The sequence below is a fragment of the Alosa alosa genome, chromosome 3 (assembly GCF_017589495.1).
Source record: "Alosa alosa isolate M-15738 ecotype Scorff River chromosome 3, AALO_Geno_1.1, whole genome shotgun sequence".
Classification (NCBI taxonomy): domain Eukaryota; kingdom Metazoa; phylum Chordata; class Actinopteri; order Clupeiformes; family Clupeidae; genus Alosa; species Alosa alosa.
The window spans coordinates 7,837,126-7,857,408 of NC_063191.1; the positions used below are offsets into that span (position 1 = coordinate 7,837,126).

Genomic DNA, 20,283 nt, shown 5'->3' on the forward strand with positions numbered 1-20,283 from the left:
GAAGTGAACCCACAACCTTTCCGGCTACTACATGCTAGCCCATCTCCTTAGACACTACGCTACCCACACCCCCTCCCTCATGGTATTGAGACAAGTGTAGAAAACACATAAAAACTGTGTGTGTGTGGTTGTGTGTTGTTGTCTGCGAGTGCTAGTGTATGTGATGACACCCCCATTATTCCACTAACATCCTCCTCTCCTGTGACTACACTCCTGCACAACTGTGATCCCTTCATACTGATGACTAAAGAGCATTTCACTATTACTACTTCTCCTGCCATTACACTTGGTAACAACCAGTAGTGACCATACATTTTGGTAGGGCATAAAGCTTGTCTGACTTTTTTTTTTTTCAAAAAAAAGCTAAACGCAAGTTTAAAAAAATTAATGAAAGAATGAAAGAGTCAAAATGTTCCTAGGTTATGATGATTTAATGATGATTTGATTTAATTCAAACAAAACTACTTTTCAACTATGCTCTCTTATTTTTGTGTTGTTTCCCCTTTCCTGTGCACTTCCTAAAGCAGAACATACAAGATTTAATGGTGACAACAACAACAGTGAGTATGGCGGTTGTAAGCAACGCGATCACATCAAGGCTGTGGTACTGGACCCAGTTCAGCTCGTGGGCAGTGGACCGCAAGTGGTCCGCTCCTTTGTGTCTCATTACAAACTCGGTCCAGAAGACGGCCAGGTCAAGAGGTTCAATCGGACGGTCCTTGTGCACAGCTGACAGCTTCATCATATTTGCCTTGTAACTAGAGAATTCAGGGGAAAAGTGCTTTTTATACAGTGTCATATTCACTCCAATCCATCACTCCAAAAGCTTTATGCTGATGATTTGGTGGTACTGTCTCCTTCCAGTGCTGGCCTGCAGCAACTTCTTAGAATATGCTCTCAATATGGAGTTATGTTTGATATAAAATTTAACTCAACGAAGAGTGTGATACTGATCGCCAGAACAAAGGAGGATATGAAGTGTGTATCCTTCTTTCTCGTTGGCAGGTGAACCACTAGAGGTTGTAAAGAAAGTTAAATATCTGGGACATGTGATAAGAGATGACCTCTGTGATGATGATGATGTGCAGCGTCAGTGTGGAAAACTGTATGGGCAGGCAAACATGCTGGCATGCAAATTCCACATGTGCACACCTGATGTTAAAATCTCACTCTTCAAAACCTATTGCACTCCACTGTATACTGCCCACCTGTGGTGTAATTTTAGTGAGTCGAAAATGAAAAAACTTCATGTGGCTTATAATGCACTAAGAATTGTGCTTAAAATCCCTAGGTGGAGTAGTGCCAGTGAAATGTTTGTGTCTAACAATGTGCCCACTTTTAACGCTGTTTTAAGAAATGTTATGTATAGATTCATGTGCAGACTGACAGGGTCTAAGAATATGATTATTGTGTCCATAGCTGATGTCTCTAAGAGTGACACCAGGTACACATCTTGTTTTTTGGAAACATTGGACCCAAAGCCTGTATATGTTTTGTAAATGATGCCTCATCTGCATCATTCTTAAATGTTTTGTATTGTTTTACATTTATATATCTGTACTGTGTTGTCTCTATGGACCTTTGTGTCTTGAATAAACTTGAAAGTTACTCCATCAAACGGATAATTAAGATGCTTCTGCAAATGCCAATTTACGCATAGTACCTCTTGTCACCAATGACTTTGTTGAGTGCTTCCAACACTTTGGCTGTGGTCACGTCAGCAATGGTCAAAGACTCAGCAACACCACGCGCAACCATGCGCTGGGCGTTGTCTCCCTGGTCTACAAACAGTGGGATCGTCACCATGGGAACACCGCTATATATACCCTCGTAGATGCCATGGGACCCTCCATGTGTGATGAAAGCCTTCACCTTCGGGTGACCTAAATTCACAGACACAAAATGGTTGCTCAACAAGCAAAACAGAATATGACACCATAGAGTAACATTGTACGTAAGGGATAATGTATTGTCTGCCGGTAATTATCAGAAAAAAAGTCCCTTCAGGTCGAAGCAAAACCCCTCTGCTGCGCGTCGGGGTTCTGTTCTCCCTGTCGGGACTATTTTTTCTGATAATTACCGGCAGACAATACATTATCCCACTTATTACACAGCTACTTGCCAAAACGAGAAAAAGAAACCTAACACAATGAATCTTTAAAAATGATTTTGCTACCGTTTCGTGTCTTCCGCTGACAAAATAAATAGTTCGCCACACAGATAGAACTTGACAGTTTCAGGTGTTGCGTGGCAACGTCTTACTAGCTTACTTTCCCTTTCAATGAAATTCCATTGTAATAAGTTTAACGGAATTCTTGCGGAGGGATATGAAAGACGTTAATCAACCCGTTGCCATTGACAGCGGTGATTATATACTTTGCCGGTGATTTATATAGATTTAACATAGGCCCGAATGTTAACAACAAAGTTTTTCATCGAACAGACAGTACTGCATTGTATTGAACAAACCTAAAAGGTCATTTTGAGGCAGCCACTTCATGAGTTTGACATTCTTTGGGGCGTTCTCAGGTACGGGTCCAGTGTACCTCCACAAAACCTGGGGGGAAGACGACAGAACTCAAACCATCTAAATACACAAGCGCCCTCTTTAGGGAACAGTTTGTGCTGTTTGATTGTCATACATCACATCTCTATTCTTATAAATAACATTGTGACACAAAGGAACACCAAAGACATTTCCTGGCATTAGTGGGGGCAGAATATCTTCAACAAACTTGTGTTCTGGATAAATAAAAAAATGTTCAAGTTACAGCATGTTTAGAACTGTGTGTTTACAAATAACTATGTGTTCCCCATGTGTGACCTGCGTGTGTCTGCATTGTGAGCCGAGTTTCAGTGAATGTCCTTTTGTTGCATTTCTGATGTATGTATGCAACTTCAGGCGTGCCTGGTACCCTTTATCCCATCCTGTGCCAACCTACACCCAGTCAGTGTCAGCGTGTGTTTGAATGTTTGTGTACGTCAATAAACACAAACTACAGTACATTAAAGCTAGCAGACTAGGTGAACCCAAAAGAATGATCAAAAGTAAATCTGCTAAATACCCCCTCACCCTCTGTGGAATCTGCCGGAATGCCTCGAAGAACACTCGGGCCTTCTCTTCTGGCATCTGGGACACCATTGAGCCCAGGGTGAAGACCACAAAGCCGTGCTCTCCAGATCCATTCACAAACTCCTCCACCTCCTGAGATGAAAACACAACACAGATATTGTTGACAAAACCCATATCCATTCACAAACTCACAAACCCCACAAACTCCTCCACCTCTAGAAATTAAAACACAATACATATACTCTTCTCCAGACCCATTCACAATGTTCTGCACCTCCTGAAATGAAAACACAACACAGATATTTTTCACGAGCCACAGGTTGCATTGGGGAATAGAATGACCCGTTTACCAACAAGTCCACACAATGTCCTAGATATAGCACAACATGCAATGACAAGATAGAACACACATCTAATGCTACAATTACATTAAGAAAGCAAGTCATCTTGGACATTTGATAATGCAAATATCTAATATTGTAATACTATACTGCGAGTCAAACATACCAGCCCAAAAGAAAAATATTTATCTGCAACGTGTAGGGTTGTGCTGGATTATACAACGGCATTGAGCGTGATTCAGCCAATCAAGGATCAGAACTGTCCGTTTTAGAACTTTTGTTTGGCACTATGGTTAAAAACCACTTGTCAAAGGCTGAGCATTTCTCTTGGCACTGTTAATCCCTCCATTTAGACCATGTTGGACATCAGTGGATACTCAATGTTAATGTCCCTCATGACCTAACAACTCCCTGTAGGTGAGCTCTTTCTCCAGATACCAATTCAACAACTCGTCAAGGGCGTACACAAACATACACAAAAACATGCATGCTCATTAATGAAGGAAGCTTTATTACTCAAGTCCATGAATACACACATACGACAAGACAGATAACATACACAAAATATCTAGCGACTCCATCTTCAAAAAATCCTGAAGACCCAGCTCTTCAGAGAACATCTCCACCCGTCTAGAAGTGACACTTAACTGTTTAAAATCAGCACTCACTGATGCACTTATTCTTATTAAGAAAAGGTAGAGTATAGTAAGAATAATTGTCCTATAAATGTTGAGAGAATTGCTGTATAAACTTAAACTGTTTACCATGTTGTTAGTCGCTTTGGTTAAAAATGTGTGCTCGATGGTGTTTTATGCCCCCAACGTCGTCTTCCAGGCAGCGCTGCCACTGCTGGCTTAAAGGCACCTAACCCTTACCCTAACCTTAACCCATGCCTATCCCTAATGCCTTCCAGGCAGCGCTGCTTTGAAGACCATGTCGGGGGCATGAAATACCAAGAAACAAAATGTGTCAGCCAAATGTAATGTAATAAAAAAAAAGTTTACATATTTCAGCCAGTACACCCTCTGGATGAGTAGCTCAAAATGGGATTCGAGAGTGCCACAATACCATTTACAGATCCCTCCAGACGTTGCATAAATGTAAACATTACATTTCTTAAAAGCAGTTTGAATGTGCTCACATGTACACACCTACATACTGTACACACAGTTGGAGCAGTGAACTCACCAGGTGCACACACACACACACATACACACACACCTGGAGCAGTAGGCATCACTTTATCCGTCACCCGGGGAACATTTGGGGGTTAGGGGCCTTGCTCAAAGGCACCTCATGTGGCGATTCACTCTCCTCTCCCACATGACTCTTACCCTTCAGGGATCAAACCGACCAGTCTACAATCACAAGTCTGATTCCCTGAACCTTTTTGGGGCTAAAGCACACCAAAGATCAAACCAAAACATCAATGCACACCGTCTTATGGTTACTGATTGTGAAGTATGTCACACACATTATTATCTAGGCAATAACAGGAGTGTTCATTCTCATGCCCATATGTTTCTCCAGGGGTCTCAAACACCCGGCCCGCGCCCGGCCCAATTCCGGCCCGCGACGTTTGTCAAAATAATAATGTAATCTGGCCCTTGAGACTGTTTTAATTGCGACAAACAACGATACTGATTAAAATAGACGATAGTTCCAAGTACGGTGACAAATCTCATTTGTACTCTGCTCCACTATGTGCTAGACATCCAGAGCTTCATTCAAACCCAAAATCGCTGCACAACGTTTTCAGGAAATACTTGTATTACACGCGAGAAACACAAAGACGTGCATTTGTAATGACGCGGAAGCGATGCAGTAGTGTTGCATAAATTAAAGCATAAATTAAGCAGAAATAGGCCTACGTTTCCGTGTGATGAAGTCTTAGGTAGACTATGTTATTCACCTATTCTAAATCTGAAGGAGAATATCCTTTTGGAGATTATGATCGATCGTCTATTGAATGGAGGTGCGTCTACGTGTATACGACGGTGTCCACTAAGCATACCATGCTTATTTCGACCCTCTGCCCAACATAGCTTGGAGGTTGCAGTGGTAATCGTGATGATAGTGTCCGTAATGGACGTGGTACAGACAGCAGGGCTAGTAGAAATAGGGCTCTAAACTACAAAGTCACCCGCAATATGATGCAAACTTCTGGGGGCTCGCGATAGGAACTGATTTGACCAGAATACTTTATTGTAGGCCTTGTGGTTTAGAGACCATATACATCTTAGGTGTTGGTATACATCTTAGGTGTTTTCCTGTTAATTTGTTATGTGGGTAATATGAAAAAAGGAAAGTAAACCTGCTCAAATATGTTCATCCAGTATTTACTGAAAGGTGCATAATTTGAGGTGCTTGCCATCCAGTGGCAAATTAGATGGGTAAATTTACCCCTTCATAAACTTTTGTTTTACTCAAAGATTTTTACATTTACAGTAGGACTTTATCTCTGACCACTTTCAAGCCATGGCCTTTTGACATTTTGATATAAAAATCCAATGGTGTTGCTTTCTTAACCCTGACGCCTATAGTTTGCCAGGTTTAAAAAAGTTATGAGAGGAAAATATTTTGATTTGGTGTGAAACACACACATACCTGTTTTTATGCTTTTCATTTGTTTTATAATTTGTATTAATATTTATGTTATCATTATTTTATTTATAAGCTAAGGTTGCTAGCACAGGTGTCTAAAACTAGATAAAAACACTTGCACTTTCTGTTTGCAGTTTTGTGTGGTATTTGAAAAAAAGAACATTGCATTTTCAGAAATAGCCGGCCCTCCAATCAGATGACGTTGGCAGAATTGGCCCCCAGCTCATTTGAGTTTGAGACCCCTGCTCTATACAATGTGTTCATGAGCTGAGACCACAGTAATAGGCATATGCTCACATGATGTTGATTGAGCTTCTTAATCAAGAAGCTGTTATTTATTTATTTAAAAAAGCCCTCTAGCCTATTTCATGAGTCTGTATAAATGCCTGTAATTTAGTGCAGTATGTACGGTTCTACGAACTTAAATGACAGATTGAACAAAAGAGTTCTATGTTCTAATGATAGTTTTGGGACTTTCAAAAAATTACTCATCTGTTTGTTCATCTTGCATTTAATAAATATTTTCATGTAATTACCGCTGCAAACATATAATTACCGCTGTCAATGGCAACGGGTTTTGTGCTTCTGATACGTCTTTCATATCACTACGCAAGGACTGGAACTTCATTCAAAAGTGAAAGCTGACGGTTGATCAGCTGTGTTCTAAAGAATGTTTGATTCAAGTGCAGCGTGTGTTGTTGCGAACTATTTGTTTCTCAGCAAATGCCATGATGAACGGAAACAAATAGGCTAGGTTATGTAGGCTAAAGTCATATCGTGGGGAGTTTATTATTTCGTTTTGGCAAGTAGCCGTGTAATAATCGGGATAATGTATAGAACACCGGTCACCGCTGCGCGTCGGGGTCCCAATAATGACCGGCGTTCTATACATTATTCGAGAACTACCGCCCTGTCTCACTACTGCCTTTCCTATCCAAAGGCATTGAACGAGCAGTCTCCAAACAGGTCTCTGACTTCCTTTCACAGAACAACCTTCTGGATCCAAATCAGTCTGGGTTCAAAAAGCTGCCACTCTACCGAAACGGCTCTGCTGTCTGTAACAGAAGCCTTAAAGAAGCCAGGGCGACCGCTTTCGGTCATCAGTACTCATTCTGCTTGACTTATCGGCTGCCTTTGACACGGTTAATCACCCTTATCCTTCTCTCTATACTCGCTGACATGGGAATCTCCGGTTCTGCTCTCTCCTGGTTTGAATCCTACCTCAGGGGGCCTTTCGTTTAACATTATCATGGCTTGGTCAGCTATCCGCACCTCACCATCTCACCACAGGGGTCCCCAGGGCTCAGTGCTGGGCCCCCTCCTCTTTGCTATCTACACCACCTCCTTGGGACAGATTATCCGTTCGCGCGGCTTCTCTCATACCACTGCTATGCAGCGACACACAGCTCTATCTGTCCTTTCCACCTGATGACCCCCTGGTTTCAGCACGGATCTCGGATTGCCTTTCAGACATAGCTACATGGATGAAAGCACACCACCTCCAGCTGAACCTCTCAAAGACTGAACTGCTGGTCATCCCAGCTAAACCTACCATACACCACGACATCAACATCAAATTTGACTCCCTGTCTGTTTCCACCGACCAGGACTGCAAGAAATCTAGGAGTTGTTCTTGACAACCAACTAAACTTCTCAGATCATGTTGCCTCAGTCGCCCGGTCATGCCGTTTCGCGCACTCTACAACATAATGGAAAATCAGGACTTACTTGACTCAAGATGCTACCGTTTAACTTCTGGTTCAGGCAATAGTCATCTCCGCGACTCGACTACTGCAATGCCCTCCTGACAGGTCTCCCAGCCTGCGCAGTGAAACCACTTCAGATGATCCAGAACGCCGGGCGGCGCGCCTGGGTCTACAACCAACCCAAAAGGGCACATGTTACCCCGCTGCTCATCCAGCTACACTGGCTACCTATGGCGGCCGCATCAAATTCAAGTCTCTAACGCTTGCCTACAAAGTAGTCTCCGGTTCTGCTCCCACCTACTTGAATGCCATCTTACAGACTTACACTACCTTCAGACCGCTGCGGCTCCTCTGACTAACGACGCGTCTAGCTCTACCACGGGTGCGCTCAAGCCAATCAAACTTTTCTCATCTGTTGTTCCTCGTTGGTGGAACACACTTCCAGTTCCTACAAGGGCAGGGACATCCTTTACCACTTTCAAAAAACTCCTGAAGACCCAGCTCTTTAGAGAACATCTACTCTCATAGCAACACTTACAACAAGTCTTACTGATCCTAGCACTCACCAGCCCGTTTTAAACTGACAAGTAACTGTTAAAAACAGCACTCACCGGCGCACTTATTCTTACTGTACTCTAATGTTCTTTTAAACTGTCCTAAAATTGTGAGAATTGTTCTAAAACTTACTGTTTACCATGTTGTTAGTCGCTTTGGTTAAAAAGCGTCAGCCAAATGTAATGTAATGTAAATGTAATGTAACATTATCTCTTACGTATGAAACAGGGTGAGGACATCTTGAGGCCATTATCCCGAGGGGACAAGGATAAGGACTGATCATGTAGATGGTTGGAACCATGGAGGTATTATATATAACTGGAGAGAGTGACTAAGTCCCGCCCCCATTCATTTCAATGGCCCATGCTAGGCTAACTACTTCAGCCAAAAAAGTTTGAAATTGACCGCAGCCATCTTTATGAAAATGGCGTTTCATGGGTGTTCGTTTCTGGCACCAGCTAAAATTAGCCTATTAGATTCCACGTTACAGACAGAGACAACGGTATGTCGTTGATGAAGATTGGACATTCCCTCAGAGGAAAATAATTTGTTCGGGAACGCGCTTCACTTCACCTCGTTATAAGCGCAAATTTATTTCATTGGTTGGGATAACATTTTGGGAATGGTGGTAGAAGTTTGCCCTGTCTCTGAAGTCCTAGGTTATTTATTGTTATGTTCATATGTGAGAATAAACAATGCGAATCAATATTGAGTCACTTTAGGCTACACAAATAATGATTCCTAAATGCTATATTTGGACAGGTTGTAGGCCTATTACGCAATAGGCTATCCAACGAAAATTACTATAATTAAGTAGACATGGGATGTAAGAAACTTGTGGATAGCTGGGATTTTTGCTGCACCCAGTATGAATTTACAGCTTGATAAACCTAGGCTACATTTGCAGGCAGACGAAATGAAGCCAACCCAAGTTAAACTTACCGATAGAAGCGCACATCCCTCGGGTATTGTGGTTCGAGCAGGCATTTCAAGAGTCTGCAACTGTTGTTGATATTTGGCTTTTGCCTCGACTGGAAGCCTGGCCATTTAAATCAAATGCATAGCCTAATCATGTCAATCTTGCAAGAAAGCAAACTAAATGAGTCATTGACATTTGTTTCGTTTTAAATCACTTGGGGAGACAGGTTACATGATCCAGACGTTGTGTTGTCATGGACTACAGGTAGGAATACAGTCTATGTTTTAAAATAGTTTTCATACACAACTTAATGAGTAGGCTAATAATTGGATATAGGTCATTGCTATGCATCTGCTAAAATGTATGGCAGTCAGTTACCTTGTCAACCCACACATAAGGCAAATAATATCCTGATATGACAACATTTACTTTTTCTTTTATTTACCACAAAGTCCGGTATAATACAGCCTAACCATGTAGGCATTAAGTCAAGTATCAGTAGCTTAATCCAAGTAGTTAGTTGTTTTATTAGTCGTCTTCCAGAAATGCAAACCAACATGGACGTGCGAGGACGCTCGTGCCCAACACTAAACTCGTGCATGAGCTGTCATCTACCAATCAACATGTAAAAACTGGTGCCGGATGTTGCAACCATGTAACGCCATGTTTTCAAAAATGTCGGCGGCCAAATGCCATGCTAAGTGGCTGAAGCTAACCCTTCAAATCCTAACCCCTTGGTTGGAACGTCCAAATAAGCCCCAACGATGATTCCGACAGGCTCAGAAGGGTCAATGAGGAGAGCATCAAAGTCATAGTCCCGTAAGGTCTGCATCAGCTCTTTGTTGTACAGCATGCTTTCACAGACTATCATGACAAAACTACTCATGGTTGTGATGTCATCCAAGTAGTTCCTTAGTCTCGCCACAGCAGTAGAGGCATCAGTGCTCATGTATTGGTGCAAGTATTCCTCTATGTCCATGTCCGTCCATGTTGGGGCAGATGTATCCTTGGGGCAGCCGTGGCCTACCTTGGGGCAGCCGTGGCCTACAGGGCCTACCGTGGCAGCCATGGCCTACTGGTTAGCACTTCGGCCCTGTAACCGGAGGGTTGCCGGTTCGAACCCCGACCTGTAGGCACGGCTGAAGTGCCCTTGAGCAAGGCACCTAACCCCTCACTGCTCCCCGAGCGCCGCTGTTGTAGCAGGCAGCTCACTGCGCCGGGATTAGTGTGTGCTTCACCTCACTGTGTGCTGTGTGTGTTTCACTAATTCATGGATTGGGAGAAATGCAGAGACCAAATTTCCCTCACGGGATCAAAAGAGTATATATACTTATATATATATATACACTTATATGTCAAAGCTTTTATTGGAATGTGGTACAGAGTAGGTCAGAGTGGTGGTGTGCTCGGAGGGGCCCAAGCTGTGACTGGCCTCTGGGATCACGACCACCACCTGGATGCCTCTCCTCCCCAGTTCCTCCACCAGGGTTTTCATTCCGTCTACTGGCATCACTAACAGCTTCCCACCCTGAGCCGAGCCCAGGCACAGGAGAGTGATCAGCAACGCGATGACAGCCCGCCTCATGGATGTCTGCACAGCAGCCGTGGAGAAGTCCCCAGTGACATAGAAATACTGTGTGCTCACCTTTCAGAGTTGAACTCTGTACCTTTTCTGATTAATTATCACTCAGCGGTAAAAAAATAAATAGGTAAAAGGCTACAACAGTAGCCTAGAAATCTAGACACACCCTAGCGGCGGCAAATTAATTTGCTCAGCCTGTACGTTTAGTATCAAACCATAGGGATTTCTATTGGCTGACGCCGTGGACGTCATCCAATCACAGCTTCTATTTTCTTAGAGAGTCTTAAGGCGGGCTTAACAGGATGGCGACAGTCCTGCGACAGTGAACAACAACAACAAGGAAGGTGGCTATGGCAAACGAAGAGTGGTTGTTTGAATCGGCGTTGGCGTCAACTTTGGAGGAGTTGGACTTGTGCTTTTCTTTGAAAGTTGAGCAACACAATGCACTTAAGTCATTCCTTTCGAAGAAGGATGTATTTGCCGCTTTGCCGACCGGATATGGATATGGTCGAAGGCTGGCCTATTGCATGCCTAGGCAGTTTGAAAGACAATTCTCTGCCCGCCCCTTGTATTAAGCGAGGTGAATGGTTCGATTCCAGACTATACATTTCAATGATATAGGATGGCCCGCCAGGCTACTACAATAAGGTAAAATCTCTTGGAATCTTTGTGCCTGCGCTGCGTTTTTCGTCTCTTGAAGTAACCCACACAGCAAAAGGACTCGCGGTCCGAACGGACCCGCCAAACGGACCCGCATCGGAGTCCAGATGCTCTCAGGAACGGATCCGCTATGAAGGCTAATCGCGGACCCGCCGCGGGCTCCGCGACTGCATCCACTCGCATCCGCGATTAAAACCTTACATCCTTGGCCGGGTCCGTTTGGGATCCGCAAATTGATACATACATCCGCCGCGGACCCAGAACGGACTCAAAGGCTCATCTGGCCCGGGTCCGTTTTGGACCCGTTTATCTCATTTTCAAAATTCCTTCTGTTCTTGCTGTAGGATAAAACTAGGCAACTATAGGATAAAAAAGTAAAACTATCACTAGGCTACTACAGCAATATAGGCCTCACGATTATTCTGCATTGCCTCGTATTTTTAACTTAACAATACTGTCAATAAACCTAACAGAAAAGGCTTAAGTCAAGACATCAATTTACTGTACAAGCGGATCACTACTCAATGGAAATATAAAATGGACATTTATGGAAAGTTACAGGTTATAAGCTATTCTGTTTTTGTTAAGTAGCCTACATTGCCTAGGGCTACTTTACATTCATTTTGTGGTCAAAACCTAATTTAGTGCATTATAGGCCTAGGTCAGTGCAGACATGAAATATTTTATCTAATAGGCTACAACTTCAATGAAATACTGCGCTATGCACAGCTAAAATATCAGAAAATGAATAACTGGTGAATGACAAGAAGTTCAATAAAAAGATTGTTTAATGCTTATTTCTCCTATTAATCCATTTGTGTGGATGGAGGCGGAACACATCTCCTCGTTGCCCGATCCACCGCCGGTTGAAACACCTGATTGCGTGTTTGGTGACCTCAGTGTCCGTGGCAGACCGTGTCACCATGTTTTTCCTCACAGCACCTGTAATCAAACAGACAGATATGTTTATGTTTATGGTATGTAGCATCCAAAGCCAAGTATGCCTACACAATACAATATATGAGATAGGTATTAAGGAGATTAAATTTAAAAGAAACATGACTTACAAAGCTCCTCTGTTCATGCTGCACGTTGAGGGCTGGTGTGGGGGTGGGAGGGAGTTGAGGAGGGACTGCCGTTCCTGGCCCATAGTGAGGTGGGTGGTGTGCAAGAGGGGGAAAAAAATTGTATTAAATGGTAGTTATCTGTTAACCATGACTGATAATACACATGGGGCCTTTCTATTCACTAATATTTCAGAGATCAGTCCCTACCTTGAGTAACTCTCCGTATGTTAAATGCAGGTGCAGGTGCAGGGAGTTGAGGTGGTGAAGAGTGTTGCGGTCCTGCCCCATGGTGAGGTGCTAAGGGAGATAAATGGTTGTGATCTGTTAACCATGGTAGGCTGAGAGCTACAGGGCCAAACAATGGCAAACAAAATCAAATCTCTGGTCATGCTGGACATGAATTTGTATGTTTCAATATTTTGGTATGCACTATCTATATCAACTCCATGAATGGATTGACATTGAAATCAATGTGTTTCAATACAATCTGATAATAATGAATGAACTTTTCAGGCAATATTGCATGAATGCAGATGTTTTAAATGACAAAATATTTGGCTGAGATTTTGAAAGTAATGGATAAAGTATGCAGAAAATCTGAGATGGTAATGCAGACGCAATCTGTTGATCTGAAATGGAGTGACTACTGCTGTGTTAATATAGATGGGACCACTGTATTCAATATTATTTCAGAGATCAGTCTTTACCTTAACAGTTTTCTCCAGGTTGAGGGGTAGTGACTCGGCTGCCTGGCACTTTCGGCGCACATGGTGGAGCTGGAGGAATAGATACAAAAGAGAGGGAATGTCTTTAGCACTAAGAATGTTAACCATATCTCTAATATTGATATTATGATTTAGTTATTTCAATGTTAAGAGAGTATTACTTACTTTGCCAGTGCAATAGGCTTGGGCTTGAGGCTTCAACTGATATACCAGGCGAGTTGGAAGGTACCTCAGAGATGCAAAGTCACCATTTTCTGGCTCTTCACTGTCATCAGAGTCCCCGAAACGATGGCTGTTACATAACGATATCATTATGGTTATTGCAATCCCAAAATTTCCAAATATACATATAGTACAAGCATCTCTGGTCTATTTTGGAATGCTACGGGAATGTGTTCACATTACATTTTAACAACCCAGAAAGTATTACTTGATCAAGCAAACCCAACAGAGGTAATCGTAACGTTAGATGCTAGAATCCAGCCGATAAAAGTTGACGCTGCAGAACAAACAAAATAGAAGATGGGGACTAAGTTCCATACAGTTAAGTTACGTTAGCACAATAAATCACAAACAGATGCCAATAGTTGTCTGAACCGACTTAAACAGTGATTAAAATGCGAGGCTTTCATTACAAAGATGGCAGATAGAAACTAAAGTTACGTAATGTTATGATTCCAAACTTGGCAAAATGCAAAAACGTTAATGCACAGCTAGCTAGAGGCTAGGGCTAAACCATTATCAGTGAGTCAACATGCTAAAGTTGTAGGTAGCTATCATAGCAGACGAGTGCTTCACTGACTTCATTGACTGAAATACCAGTGCCAGTATCACCTTAATCAAGGTTTGCATCGCAAAGCGTGATTTCAATATATGTATAGCACTAATAGACATTAGCAATAACTTATGCAATTGCGTCTAGCAGCATGCTAGCTAGCAGCTATATGCCGCTAGCATAGTAGCACTATGGACAACAGCGACACATTAAAACAGACAAGACCAGACTAATGTTAAATAACAATGTGTGTTTTTTAAATCACACTCCCATAACATATTCTGCGAAATTGCTATCCCATTTTTTAAATCAGATAGGCTACAGACTCATATGAGCATCACAGCTAACAATAACGTTAACTTTGCACAAACTGTTGCACAAAATGACAAACGTCTCTGGTTGCACTAATGTTAACGTTAGTCCTAATATCAAACAACGTCATTACAATCAATAAACATGATGATTATAAAACCACAAAGGCCAATGTTTAGCTATTGTGAATGTCGCAATATATTAATAAATATCACTTACTCGAGGGGTTCAGCGCAACCGTGTCCCAGCAAAGAAAATATCCACTAGTATGACTCTTCTTGGCTCTTGGTGTACAGTCATGTTCAACCGTTACAGTATAGGCGTCAGCGCCCTTGGATCGACATGGGTCCACTCAGGATCCGCTGTTTGACAGTAGAATTTACGGGGCCGCCTGAAGGCGGAGAGCTGATCCTCAGCGGCACCAAAGCGAATGCGACAGTCACGCGGGTTTGCCGACTTGAAGGCGGATCCGCCTAGGAGTCTACTGCTGTGTGGGAAGGCTCCAAAAGCAAAACAGCAACGGCTATTCCAATCAAATACTCTAGAGTGCTTCTACAGGGTTTCTGCAGGTATCAGCAAATCTCATTTCATGCTTTTTCATGCCCTTTTTAATGCCACTTTAAACTAATTTCATGCCCATGTCCAACTGCAGATATACTCACAGCCAGTGGTGGAATGTAACAAAGTACAAATACTTCGTTACTGTACTTAAGTAAATTTTCCACGTATTTGTACTTTACTTAAGTAAAATTTATAGTGCATACTTTTGACTTTTACTTCGTTACATTTTACAGCAATTATCTGTACTTTTACGCCGCTACATTTCTACAACACCATCGTTCCTTTTTACGATACATTTTATGATCAGTTTTTTTTCTCTCTCTGACAAACACGTTTTTTTTTACCAGGGGCGGGGTTGCTACCAAAGATTCTGAGCCGCCACGTGCATTCTTAGAAACATAAGCTTCTAGTCTAGACCAGGCAAAGCGTGAGCTTGTAGCCATCTGCATTCGTAGGCTATATTCACCAGACCCATGGCTCACTGTACATGCAACTGTGTTCTGTGCCTTTCTCTGTCTGTTATCTGCAGCGTTAGGGCCTCCTCTCCGATGAGATTGCTATCCGCGGATCAGCGAAGTTACAGGCTATGCCCATGCTTCTGTCACATCGCCTGATCATTTGCGGCACAAATGAATGGTAGACTATTAATGAACCGGTGGCCGGAAAAAACGTAACATTTTCCAGATTAGGAAATATTCCTTAATTGTGTGTGATCAAATAAAGATGCATAGCCTACAATTGGGGGTAGTAATGTGAGCGTTCATTCAATGTCTATCGTCTGAACCTAATCATAAAGACACCTTTCTCAGCAACTTTTCTGTTCAATCAGCATAATTGGCATTACGATCCACCCGACGTTTCCCTTGTCTACCCGTTAAACTTCAGGCTCTCGTGTTTTGCTGACTGATATTACTCAGCAGATCACCCTAGTTAGATAACCAGAATTACAGTCTCTAGAATTGTAGGTCAGAATGTAAACTGGGCCACAGATGGTAAGCACAATTGCATTAGCTTAAAACTATCTAGTCGAGTATAACCTAAAACTAGCTTAATTAAAATGCCACAGCCCATACTGATTTTTTCGTTTTTAGAATATAGTATATAAATCATTATGCAAATACTTTTACTTTTAATACTTAAAGTACATTTAAAAGCAGGTACTTTTTACTTTTACTTAAGTAGGGTTGTCATTGTGGTACTTTTACTTTTACTACTTTTGTATTGTACTTTTACTTAAGTACTGAGTTTCAGTACTTCCTCCACCACTGCTCACAGCACGTTGCATTACTAGCATCCGGTGTTGCGACTTTGTGCACTGGCCGTAAAAAACAGCCAATTAAAAGGTTCCGCCTGTCAACCATTACGCTATATTACCTCTGGGGGTGCACATCAGTGAAGACCTCTCCTGGACCACCAACACTGCATCACTGGCGAAGAAAGCTCAGCGCCGCCTCTACTTCCTGCAGAAACTCAGGCGAGCAAGTGCTCCACCAGCCATCATGACCACTTTCTACCAAGGCACCATTGAGAGCATCCTCTCCAGCTGTATCGCTGTGTGGGGCGGAAGCTGCACTGAATACAACAGGAAAGCCCTGCAGCTCATAGTGAACACAGCTGGAAGGATTATTGGTGCTTCACTCCCCTCCCTGAAGGACATTTACACCACCCACCTCACCCGCAAGGCGACCACAATTGTGAGTGATGGAAGTCACCCCGCTCACAATTTGTTTGATCTACTGCCCTCTGGGAAGAGGTACAGAAGCCTGCGCTCCCGCACCACCAGACTCACCAACAGCTTCATACACCAGGTTGTAAGGATGCTGAACTCTCTCCCCCCTCCACCCTCAGCTACATAACATCCTGGACTTTGGACCCACATTGGCTGCCTTGCACTACTCCACTTGTACACTTGTACACTTTGCAACTTGTCGTTGTTGTCCTGTTGTCCTGAAAACACAACACTTCTGCTGCTCTTACATAACTTGCACCACTATGCCACTTGCTTACTTAGGTCAAACAGAACTACCTCAGCCATTTATTGGCCTGACTTTGCACTATTATATTGACTGTCTATGCACAATTTTAACCCAATTTTGCTGCTCTTATTTCTAAATTGTATGTGCCTTCTTATTTACTTTTTATTGTTTACTTGAATGTTATGTTTGTCTGTGGACTTAATTGGTAAAATATGTCTTGTCTTCACCGTGGGATAGTGAGAAACGTAATTTCGATCTTTTTATTTAAAGCAGACTTTGACTTTGACATACCTTTGTGTCATTTGTCTTTTGCAATCATATGTGCTAAAGTCACTGTTACAAACTAGGCCTATCATTATTTTTATTCTTATGAGACAAGGGTAGCCTACACTTTGAAATGGGTCTTACATTTTCCATTTTTTGAGGCACTGACTGACTGCTGTGACGCTCCTGTTCCTGTACACTGAACAAAGCCCGCCTGCACTGAAAACTGATTGGTTGGTTTAGCAAAACAGGCCAATCAGGATGCTCTCTGTCTTGGATGTGCTCAGGCACACACGCACCACCCCTCTCTCTCTCTCTCCCGTCGTGTGCGCGCTACACTCAGATGCACACGCAATCTTGCATGCGCGCTCTTGATCGCTCACTCTAGATTCCGGGAGATTTTATCTAATTTGCAGGTGTCAGGATGTATCAATATGCAGGAGACTCCCGGAACTTTCGGGAGACTTGGGATGTCTGCCCTCATAGCATAGCTTGTAGACACTTTGGCTGCTTCAGCCGCTAGCCGGATGACTCGGGTCAGACAGCACCAATATTTTAACTTTTTTTTTTTCGACCGACAGTATTCTGTGAACATGATCAACTGAGCTATGTGTTAAAATTGTCCGGAGTTCTCCTTTAACAAACACTCTTGACTTGACTACTTAGTGCTTTGGTTTCAGAGCAGAACTCTAATAATGGGTTTATAATACATGAAATTAAGTATGCAAAAAGTGACCTGAACCTACACACTTCCATCACCAGAGTCCAACTCACCTGTGGTAGGGGTTTTGGCTTTCCTGCTTTCATTCCACCAATCATGATCATGTTGGGCATCAGAGGCATGGGGAACTCATAGGTAAAGTCAAACCGAACGAGCCACAGTGCTGCGTTGCTCGCCAGCTCCACAATGGATGTGTCCCTCTGCAGGATATCAGAGGCCATCTTGTCTGCGTGAACGTGGAGACGACTGCAGGCCGCAGGCTCCAGTAAGGACCTCAGCAGGTTGACGGTCCTCTCCCACAAGGTCATGCGATTGCTGTAGAGCGTGTAGCGTAGTGGCAGGTATGAAACAGGGTGAGGACATCTTGTGGATATAATGTCAAGTGGACAAGGATAAGGACCACTCATGTAGATAGACGGAATGTCCAGATAAGCCCCAACGATGATTCCAACAGTCCAAAAAGGGTCAATGAGGAGAGCATCAAACTCATAATCCCGTAAGGTCTGCATCAGCTCCTTGTTGTACAGCATGCTTTCACAAGTCATTATGGTGTAATTACTCAGCATTTGCAGGGTGTCCCAGTAATTCCTAAACCTTGCCACAGCAGTGGAGAGATCAGTGTTCATTAATTGGAGCAGATCTTCGTCTAAGCCTGCATCAAAGCTTTCCTGGGTGTATGGTACGGGAAAGGTCAGTGTGGTGGTGTGCTCAGAGGGGCCCAAGCTGAGACTGACCTCTGGGATCACGACCACCACCTCGTTACCTCTCCTCCCCAGTTCCTCCACCAGGATTTTCATGCTTCGCCAGGGACTGCCGTCCGTTGGGATCACTAACAGCTTCCCACCCTGAGCAGAGCCCAGGCACAGGAGAGCGATCAGCAGCGCGATGACAGCACGCATCATGGATGTATGCACAGCAGCCATGGAGGAGTCTCAAATGAAATACAAATGCCATTTGCTCCCCTTTCAGTGAGCTGGACTTTGCCAGCCAGCCACAAAGGTAAAGGGCTATACATCAGGGCATTGTACAACAGGGAAATGTATTATCTGATCAAACACCACATACATTCTGAGCCATCTGCAGGTCCAAATTGATATGAACCCATCCAAATATTAAATTAAATAATTTATTATGTCTAATTGTGGAGGCAGAATGCCCAAACTAATGACAGGGCTAACATTCAACAGTAGTTGTTGTGTCTAATTTTGATTAAATGATTCAAACTCAGAAGAATTTAGACAAAGCACAAGGAGACTGCAGAAGGTGTACGCTTTAATGCATTCCTGTACCCTTTTACTTTCACTTGTGAAACAAGTCACCACTGGAGATAATGTGTATGTTAATTGTACTTGTGAGGGAAATTTGGTCTCTGCATTTAACCCAATCCGTGAATTAGTGAAACACACTCAGCACACAGTGTACACACAGTGAGGTGAAGCACACACTAATCCCGGCGCAGTGAGCTGCCTGCTACAACAGCGGCGCTCGGGGAGCAGTGAGGGGTTAGGTGCCTTGCTCAAGGGCACTTCAGCCTTCCGGTTACAAGTCCAGAGTGCTATCCAGTAGGCCACGGCTGCCCCGTAAAATAGTAAGAGAATAGTAAGAGAATTCCTTTTTATGCAGACGATTTGGCTATTATGTCCCCCAGCACTGTTGGGTTCCTGCAGCTGTTGGATATATGCTCTGAGTATGGGGTGGAGTTTGATGTACAGTACAATGCAAAAAAGAGTGTTGTATTGATATGTAGGACCAAAGAGGATCAGAAGCTGCACTTTCTAATGTTTTATCTGTCAGGGCGATAGGCTACTGCTGAAAAAGCCCAGGAGTAGCAGTGCAAGTAAGCTCTTATGTGACTCAGGGCTAAGCACTTTACAGGTTCTCTTGAGGAACCTAATGTTTAAGTTCATGTTGATGAGTCACAAAACTGTATTATAATGATGCTCACAAGCCCCAGGAGCAGCTCGGTCAGATATCAATTATATTTATGGAAACATTGGTATGGGTGCCTGTTAAGACTCTCATGAATCAGAGTATGTTTGTATGTGTTCATGTATTTATTCCTTTTTTGTTGTTGTTGTTGTTGTATGTCTTGCTGTTGGGCCTAGAGCCTGTAATAAAGTTTATATATATGTGGGTAGAAAAAAAAAACATGGGTCAACACAAGTCTGATCCATGACTTCAGAAATAATTCAGTACACTTATGTGAAATAAACAAATATATTTTGTACTACACATTTCATTGTCTTTTTGTACTTTTATGTGTATAGTCCGATTGTGAAACTGTTAGTGTGTGGATGATTTTTAAAGTATTGCACTGACAGCTTAACATGAGTAGTGCAGTGTTCTTCTTAGGGACCGTTCGTTATTTATAAACGGGGTCACCAGAGGAAAATAGGGGAGGGTCATGTATTTTTATTCTTTGTTGAGGGGAGGGTCACCTAA

At 42.9% G+C, this 20,283-nt stretch overlaps 1 protein-coding gene and 2 long non-coding RNA genes across 3 annotated transcripts; all 3 read right to left on the minus strand.

Annotated features, from left to right (window-relative positions):
- Nucleotides 1-416: 416 nt before the first annotated feature.
- LOC125292359 (UDP-glucuronosyltransferase 1A5-like) lies at nucleotides 417-18,753 on the minus strand. The gene is made up of 5 exons (XM_048239591.1): nucleotides 17,895-18,753; nucleotides 3,074-3,205; nucleotides 2,470-2,557; nucleotides 1,664-1,883; nucleotides 417-758 (listed from the first exon to the last, which is right to left on the minus strand). Exons 1-5 carry the CDS (start codon nucleotides 18,741-18,743, stop codon nucleotides 473-475), a joined length of 1,575 nt encoding a protein of 524 aa, XP_048095548.1. The 5' UTR covers nucleotides 18,744-18,753; the 3' UTR covers nucleotides 417-472.
- LOC125292360 lies at nucleotides 12,549-13,264 on the minus strand. Its single transcript, XR_007193163.1, has 3 exons — nucleotides 13,215-13,264; nucleotides 12,715-12,804; nucleotides 12,549-12,581 (listed from the first exon to the last, which is right to left on the minus strand). It is a non-coding gene; the product is annotated as an uncharacterized LOC125292360 (long non-coding RNA).
- On the minus strand, nucleotides 13,273-13,749 carry LOC125292361. The gene is made up of 3 exons (XR_007193164.1): nucleotides 13,663-13,749; nucleotides 13,398-13,524; nucleotides 13,273-13,283 (listed from the first exon to the last, which is right to left on the minus strand). It is a non-coding gene; the product is annotated as an uncharacterized LOC125292361 (long non-coding RNA).
- Nucleotides 18,754-20,283: the final 1,530 nt, after the last annotated feature.

What these genes read in the sequence shown, in the direction of transcription:
- LOC125292359 (XM_048239591.1), bottom strand. Translation starts at nt 18,743, where the DNA reads ATGATGCGTGCTGTCATCGCGCTGCTGATCGCTCTCCTGTGCCTGGGC. An exon ending in AGCCAAAACCCCTACCACAG is followed by an intron (nt 3,206 to 17,894) that starts GTGAGTTGGACT and finishes TTTTCATCTCAG; the next exon opens with GAGGTGGAGGAGTTTGTGAA. An exon ending in GCCTCAAAATGACCTTTTAG is followed by an intron (nt 1,884 to 2,469) that starts GTTTGTTCAATA and finishes CTGTGAATTTAG; the next exon opens with GTCACCCGAAGGTGAAGGCT.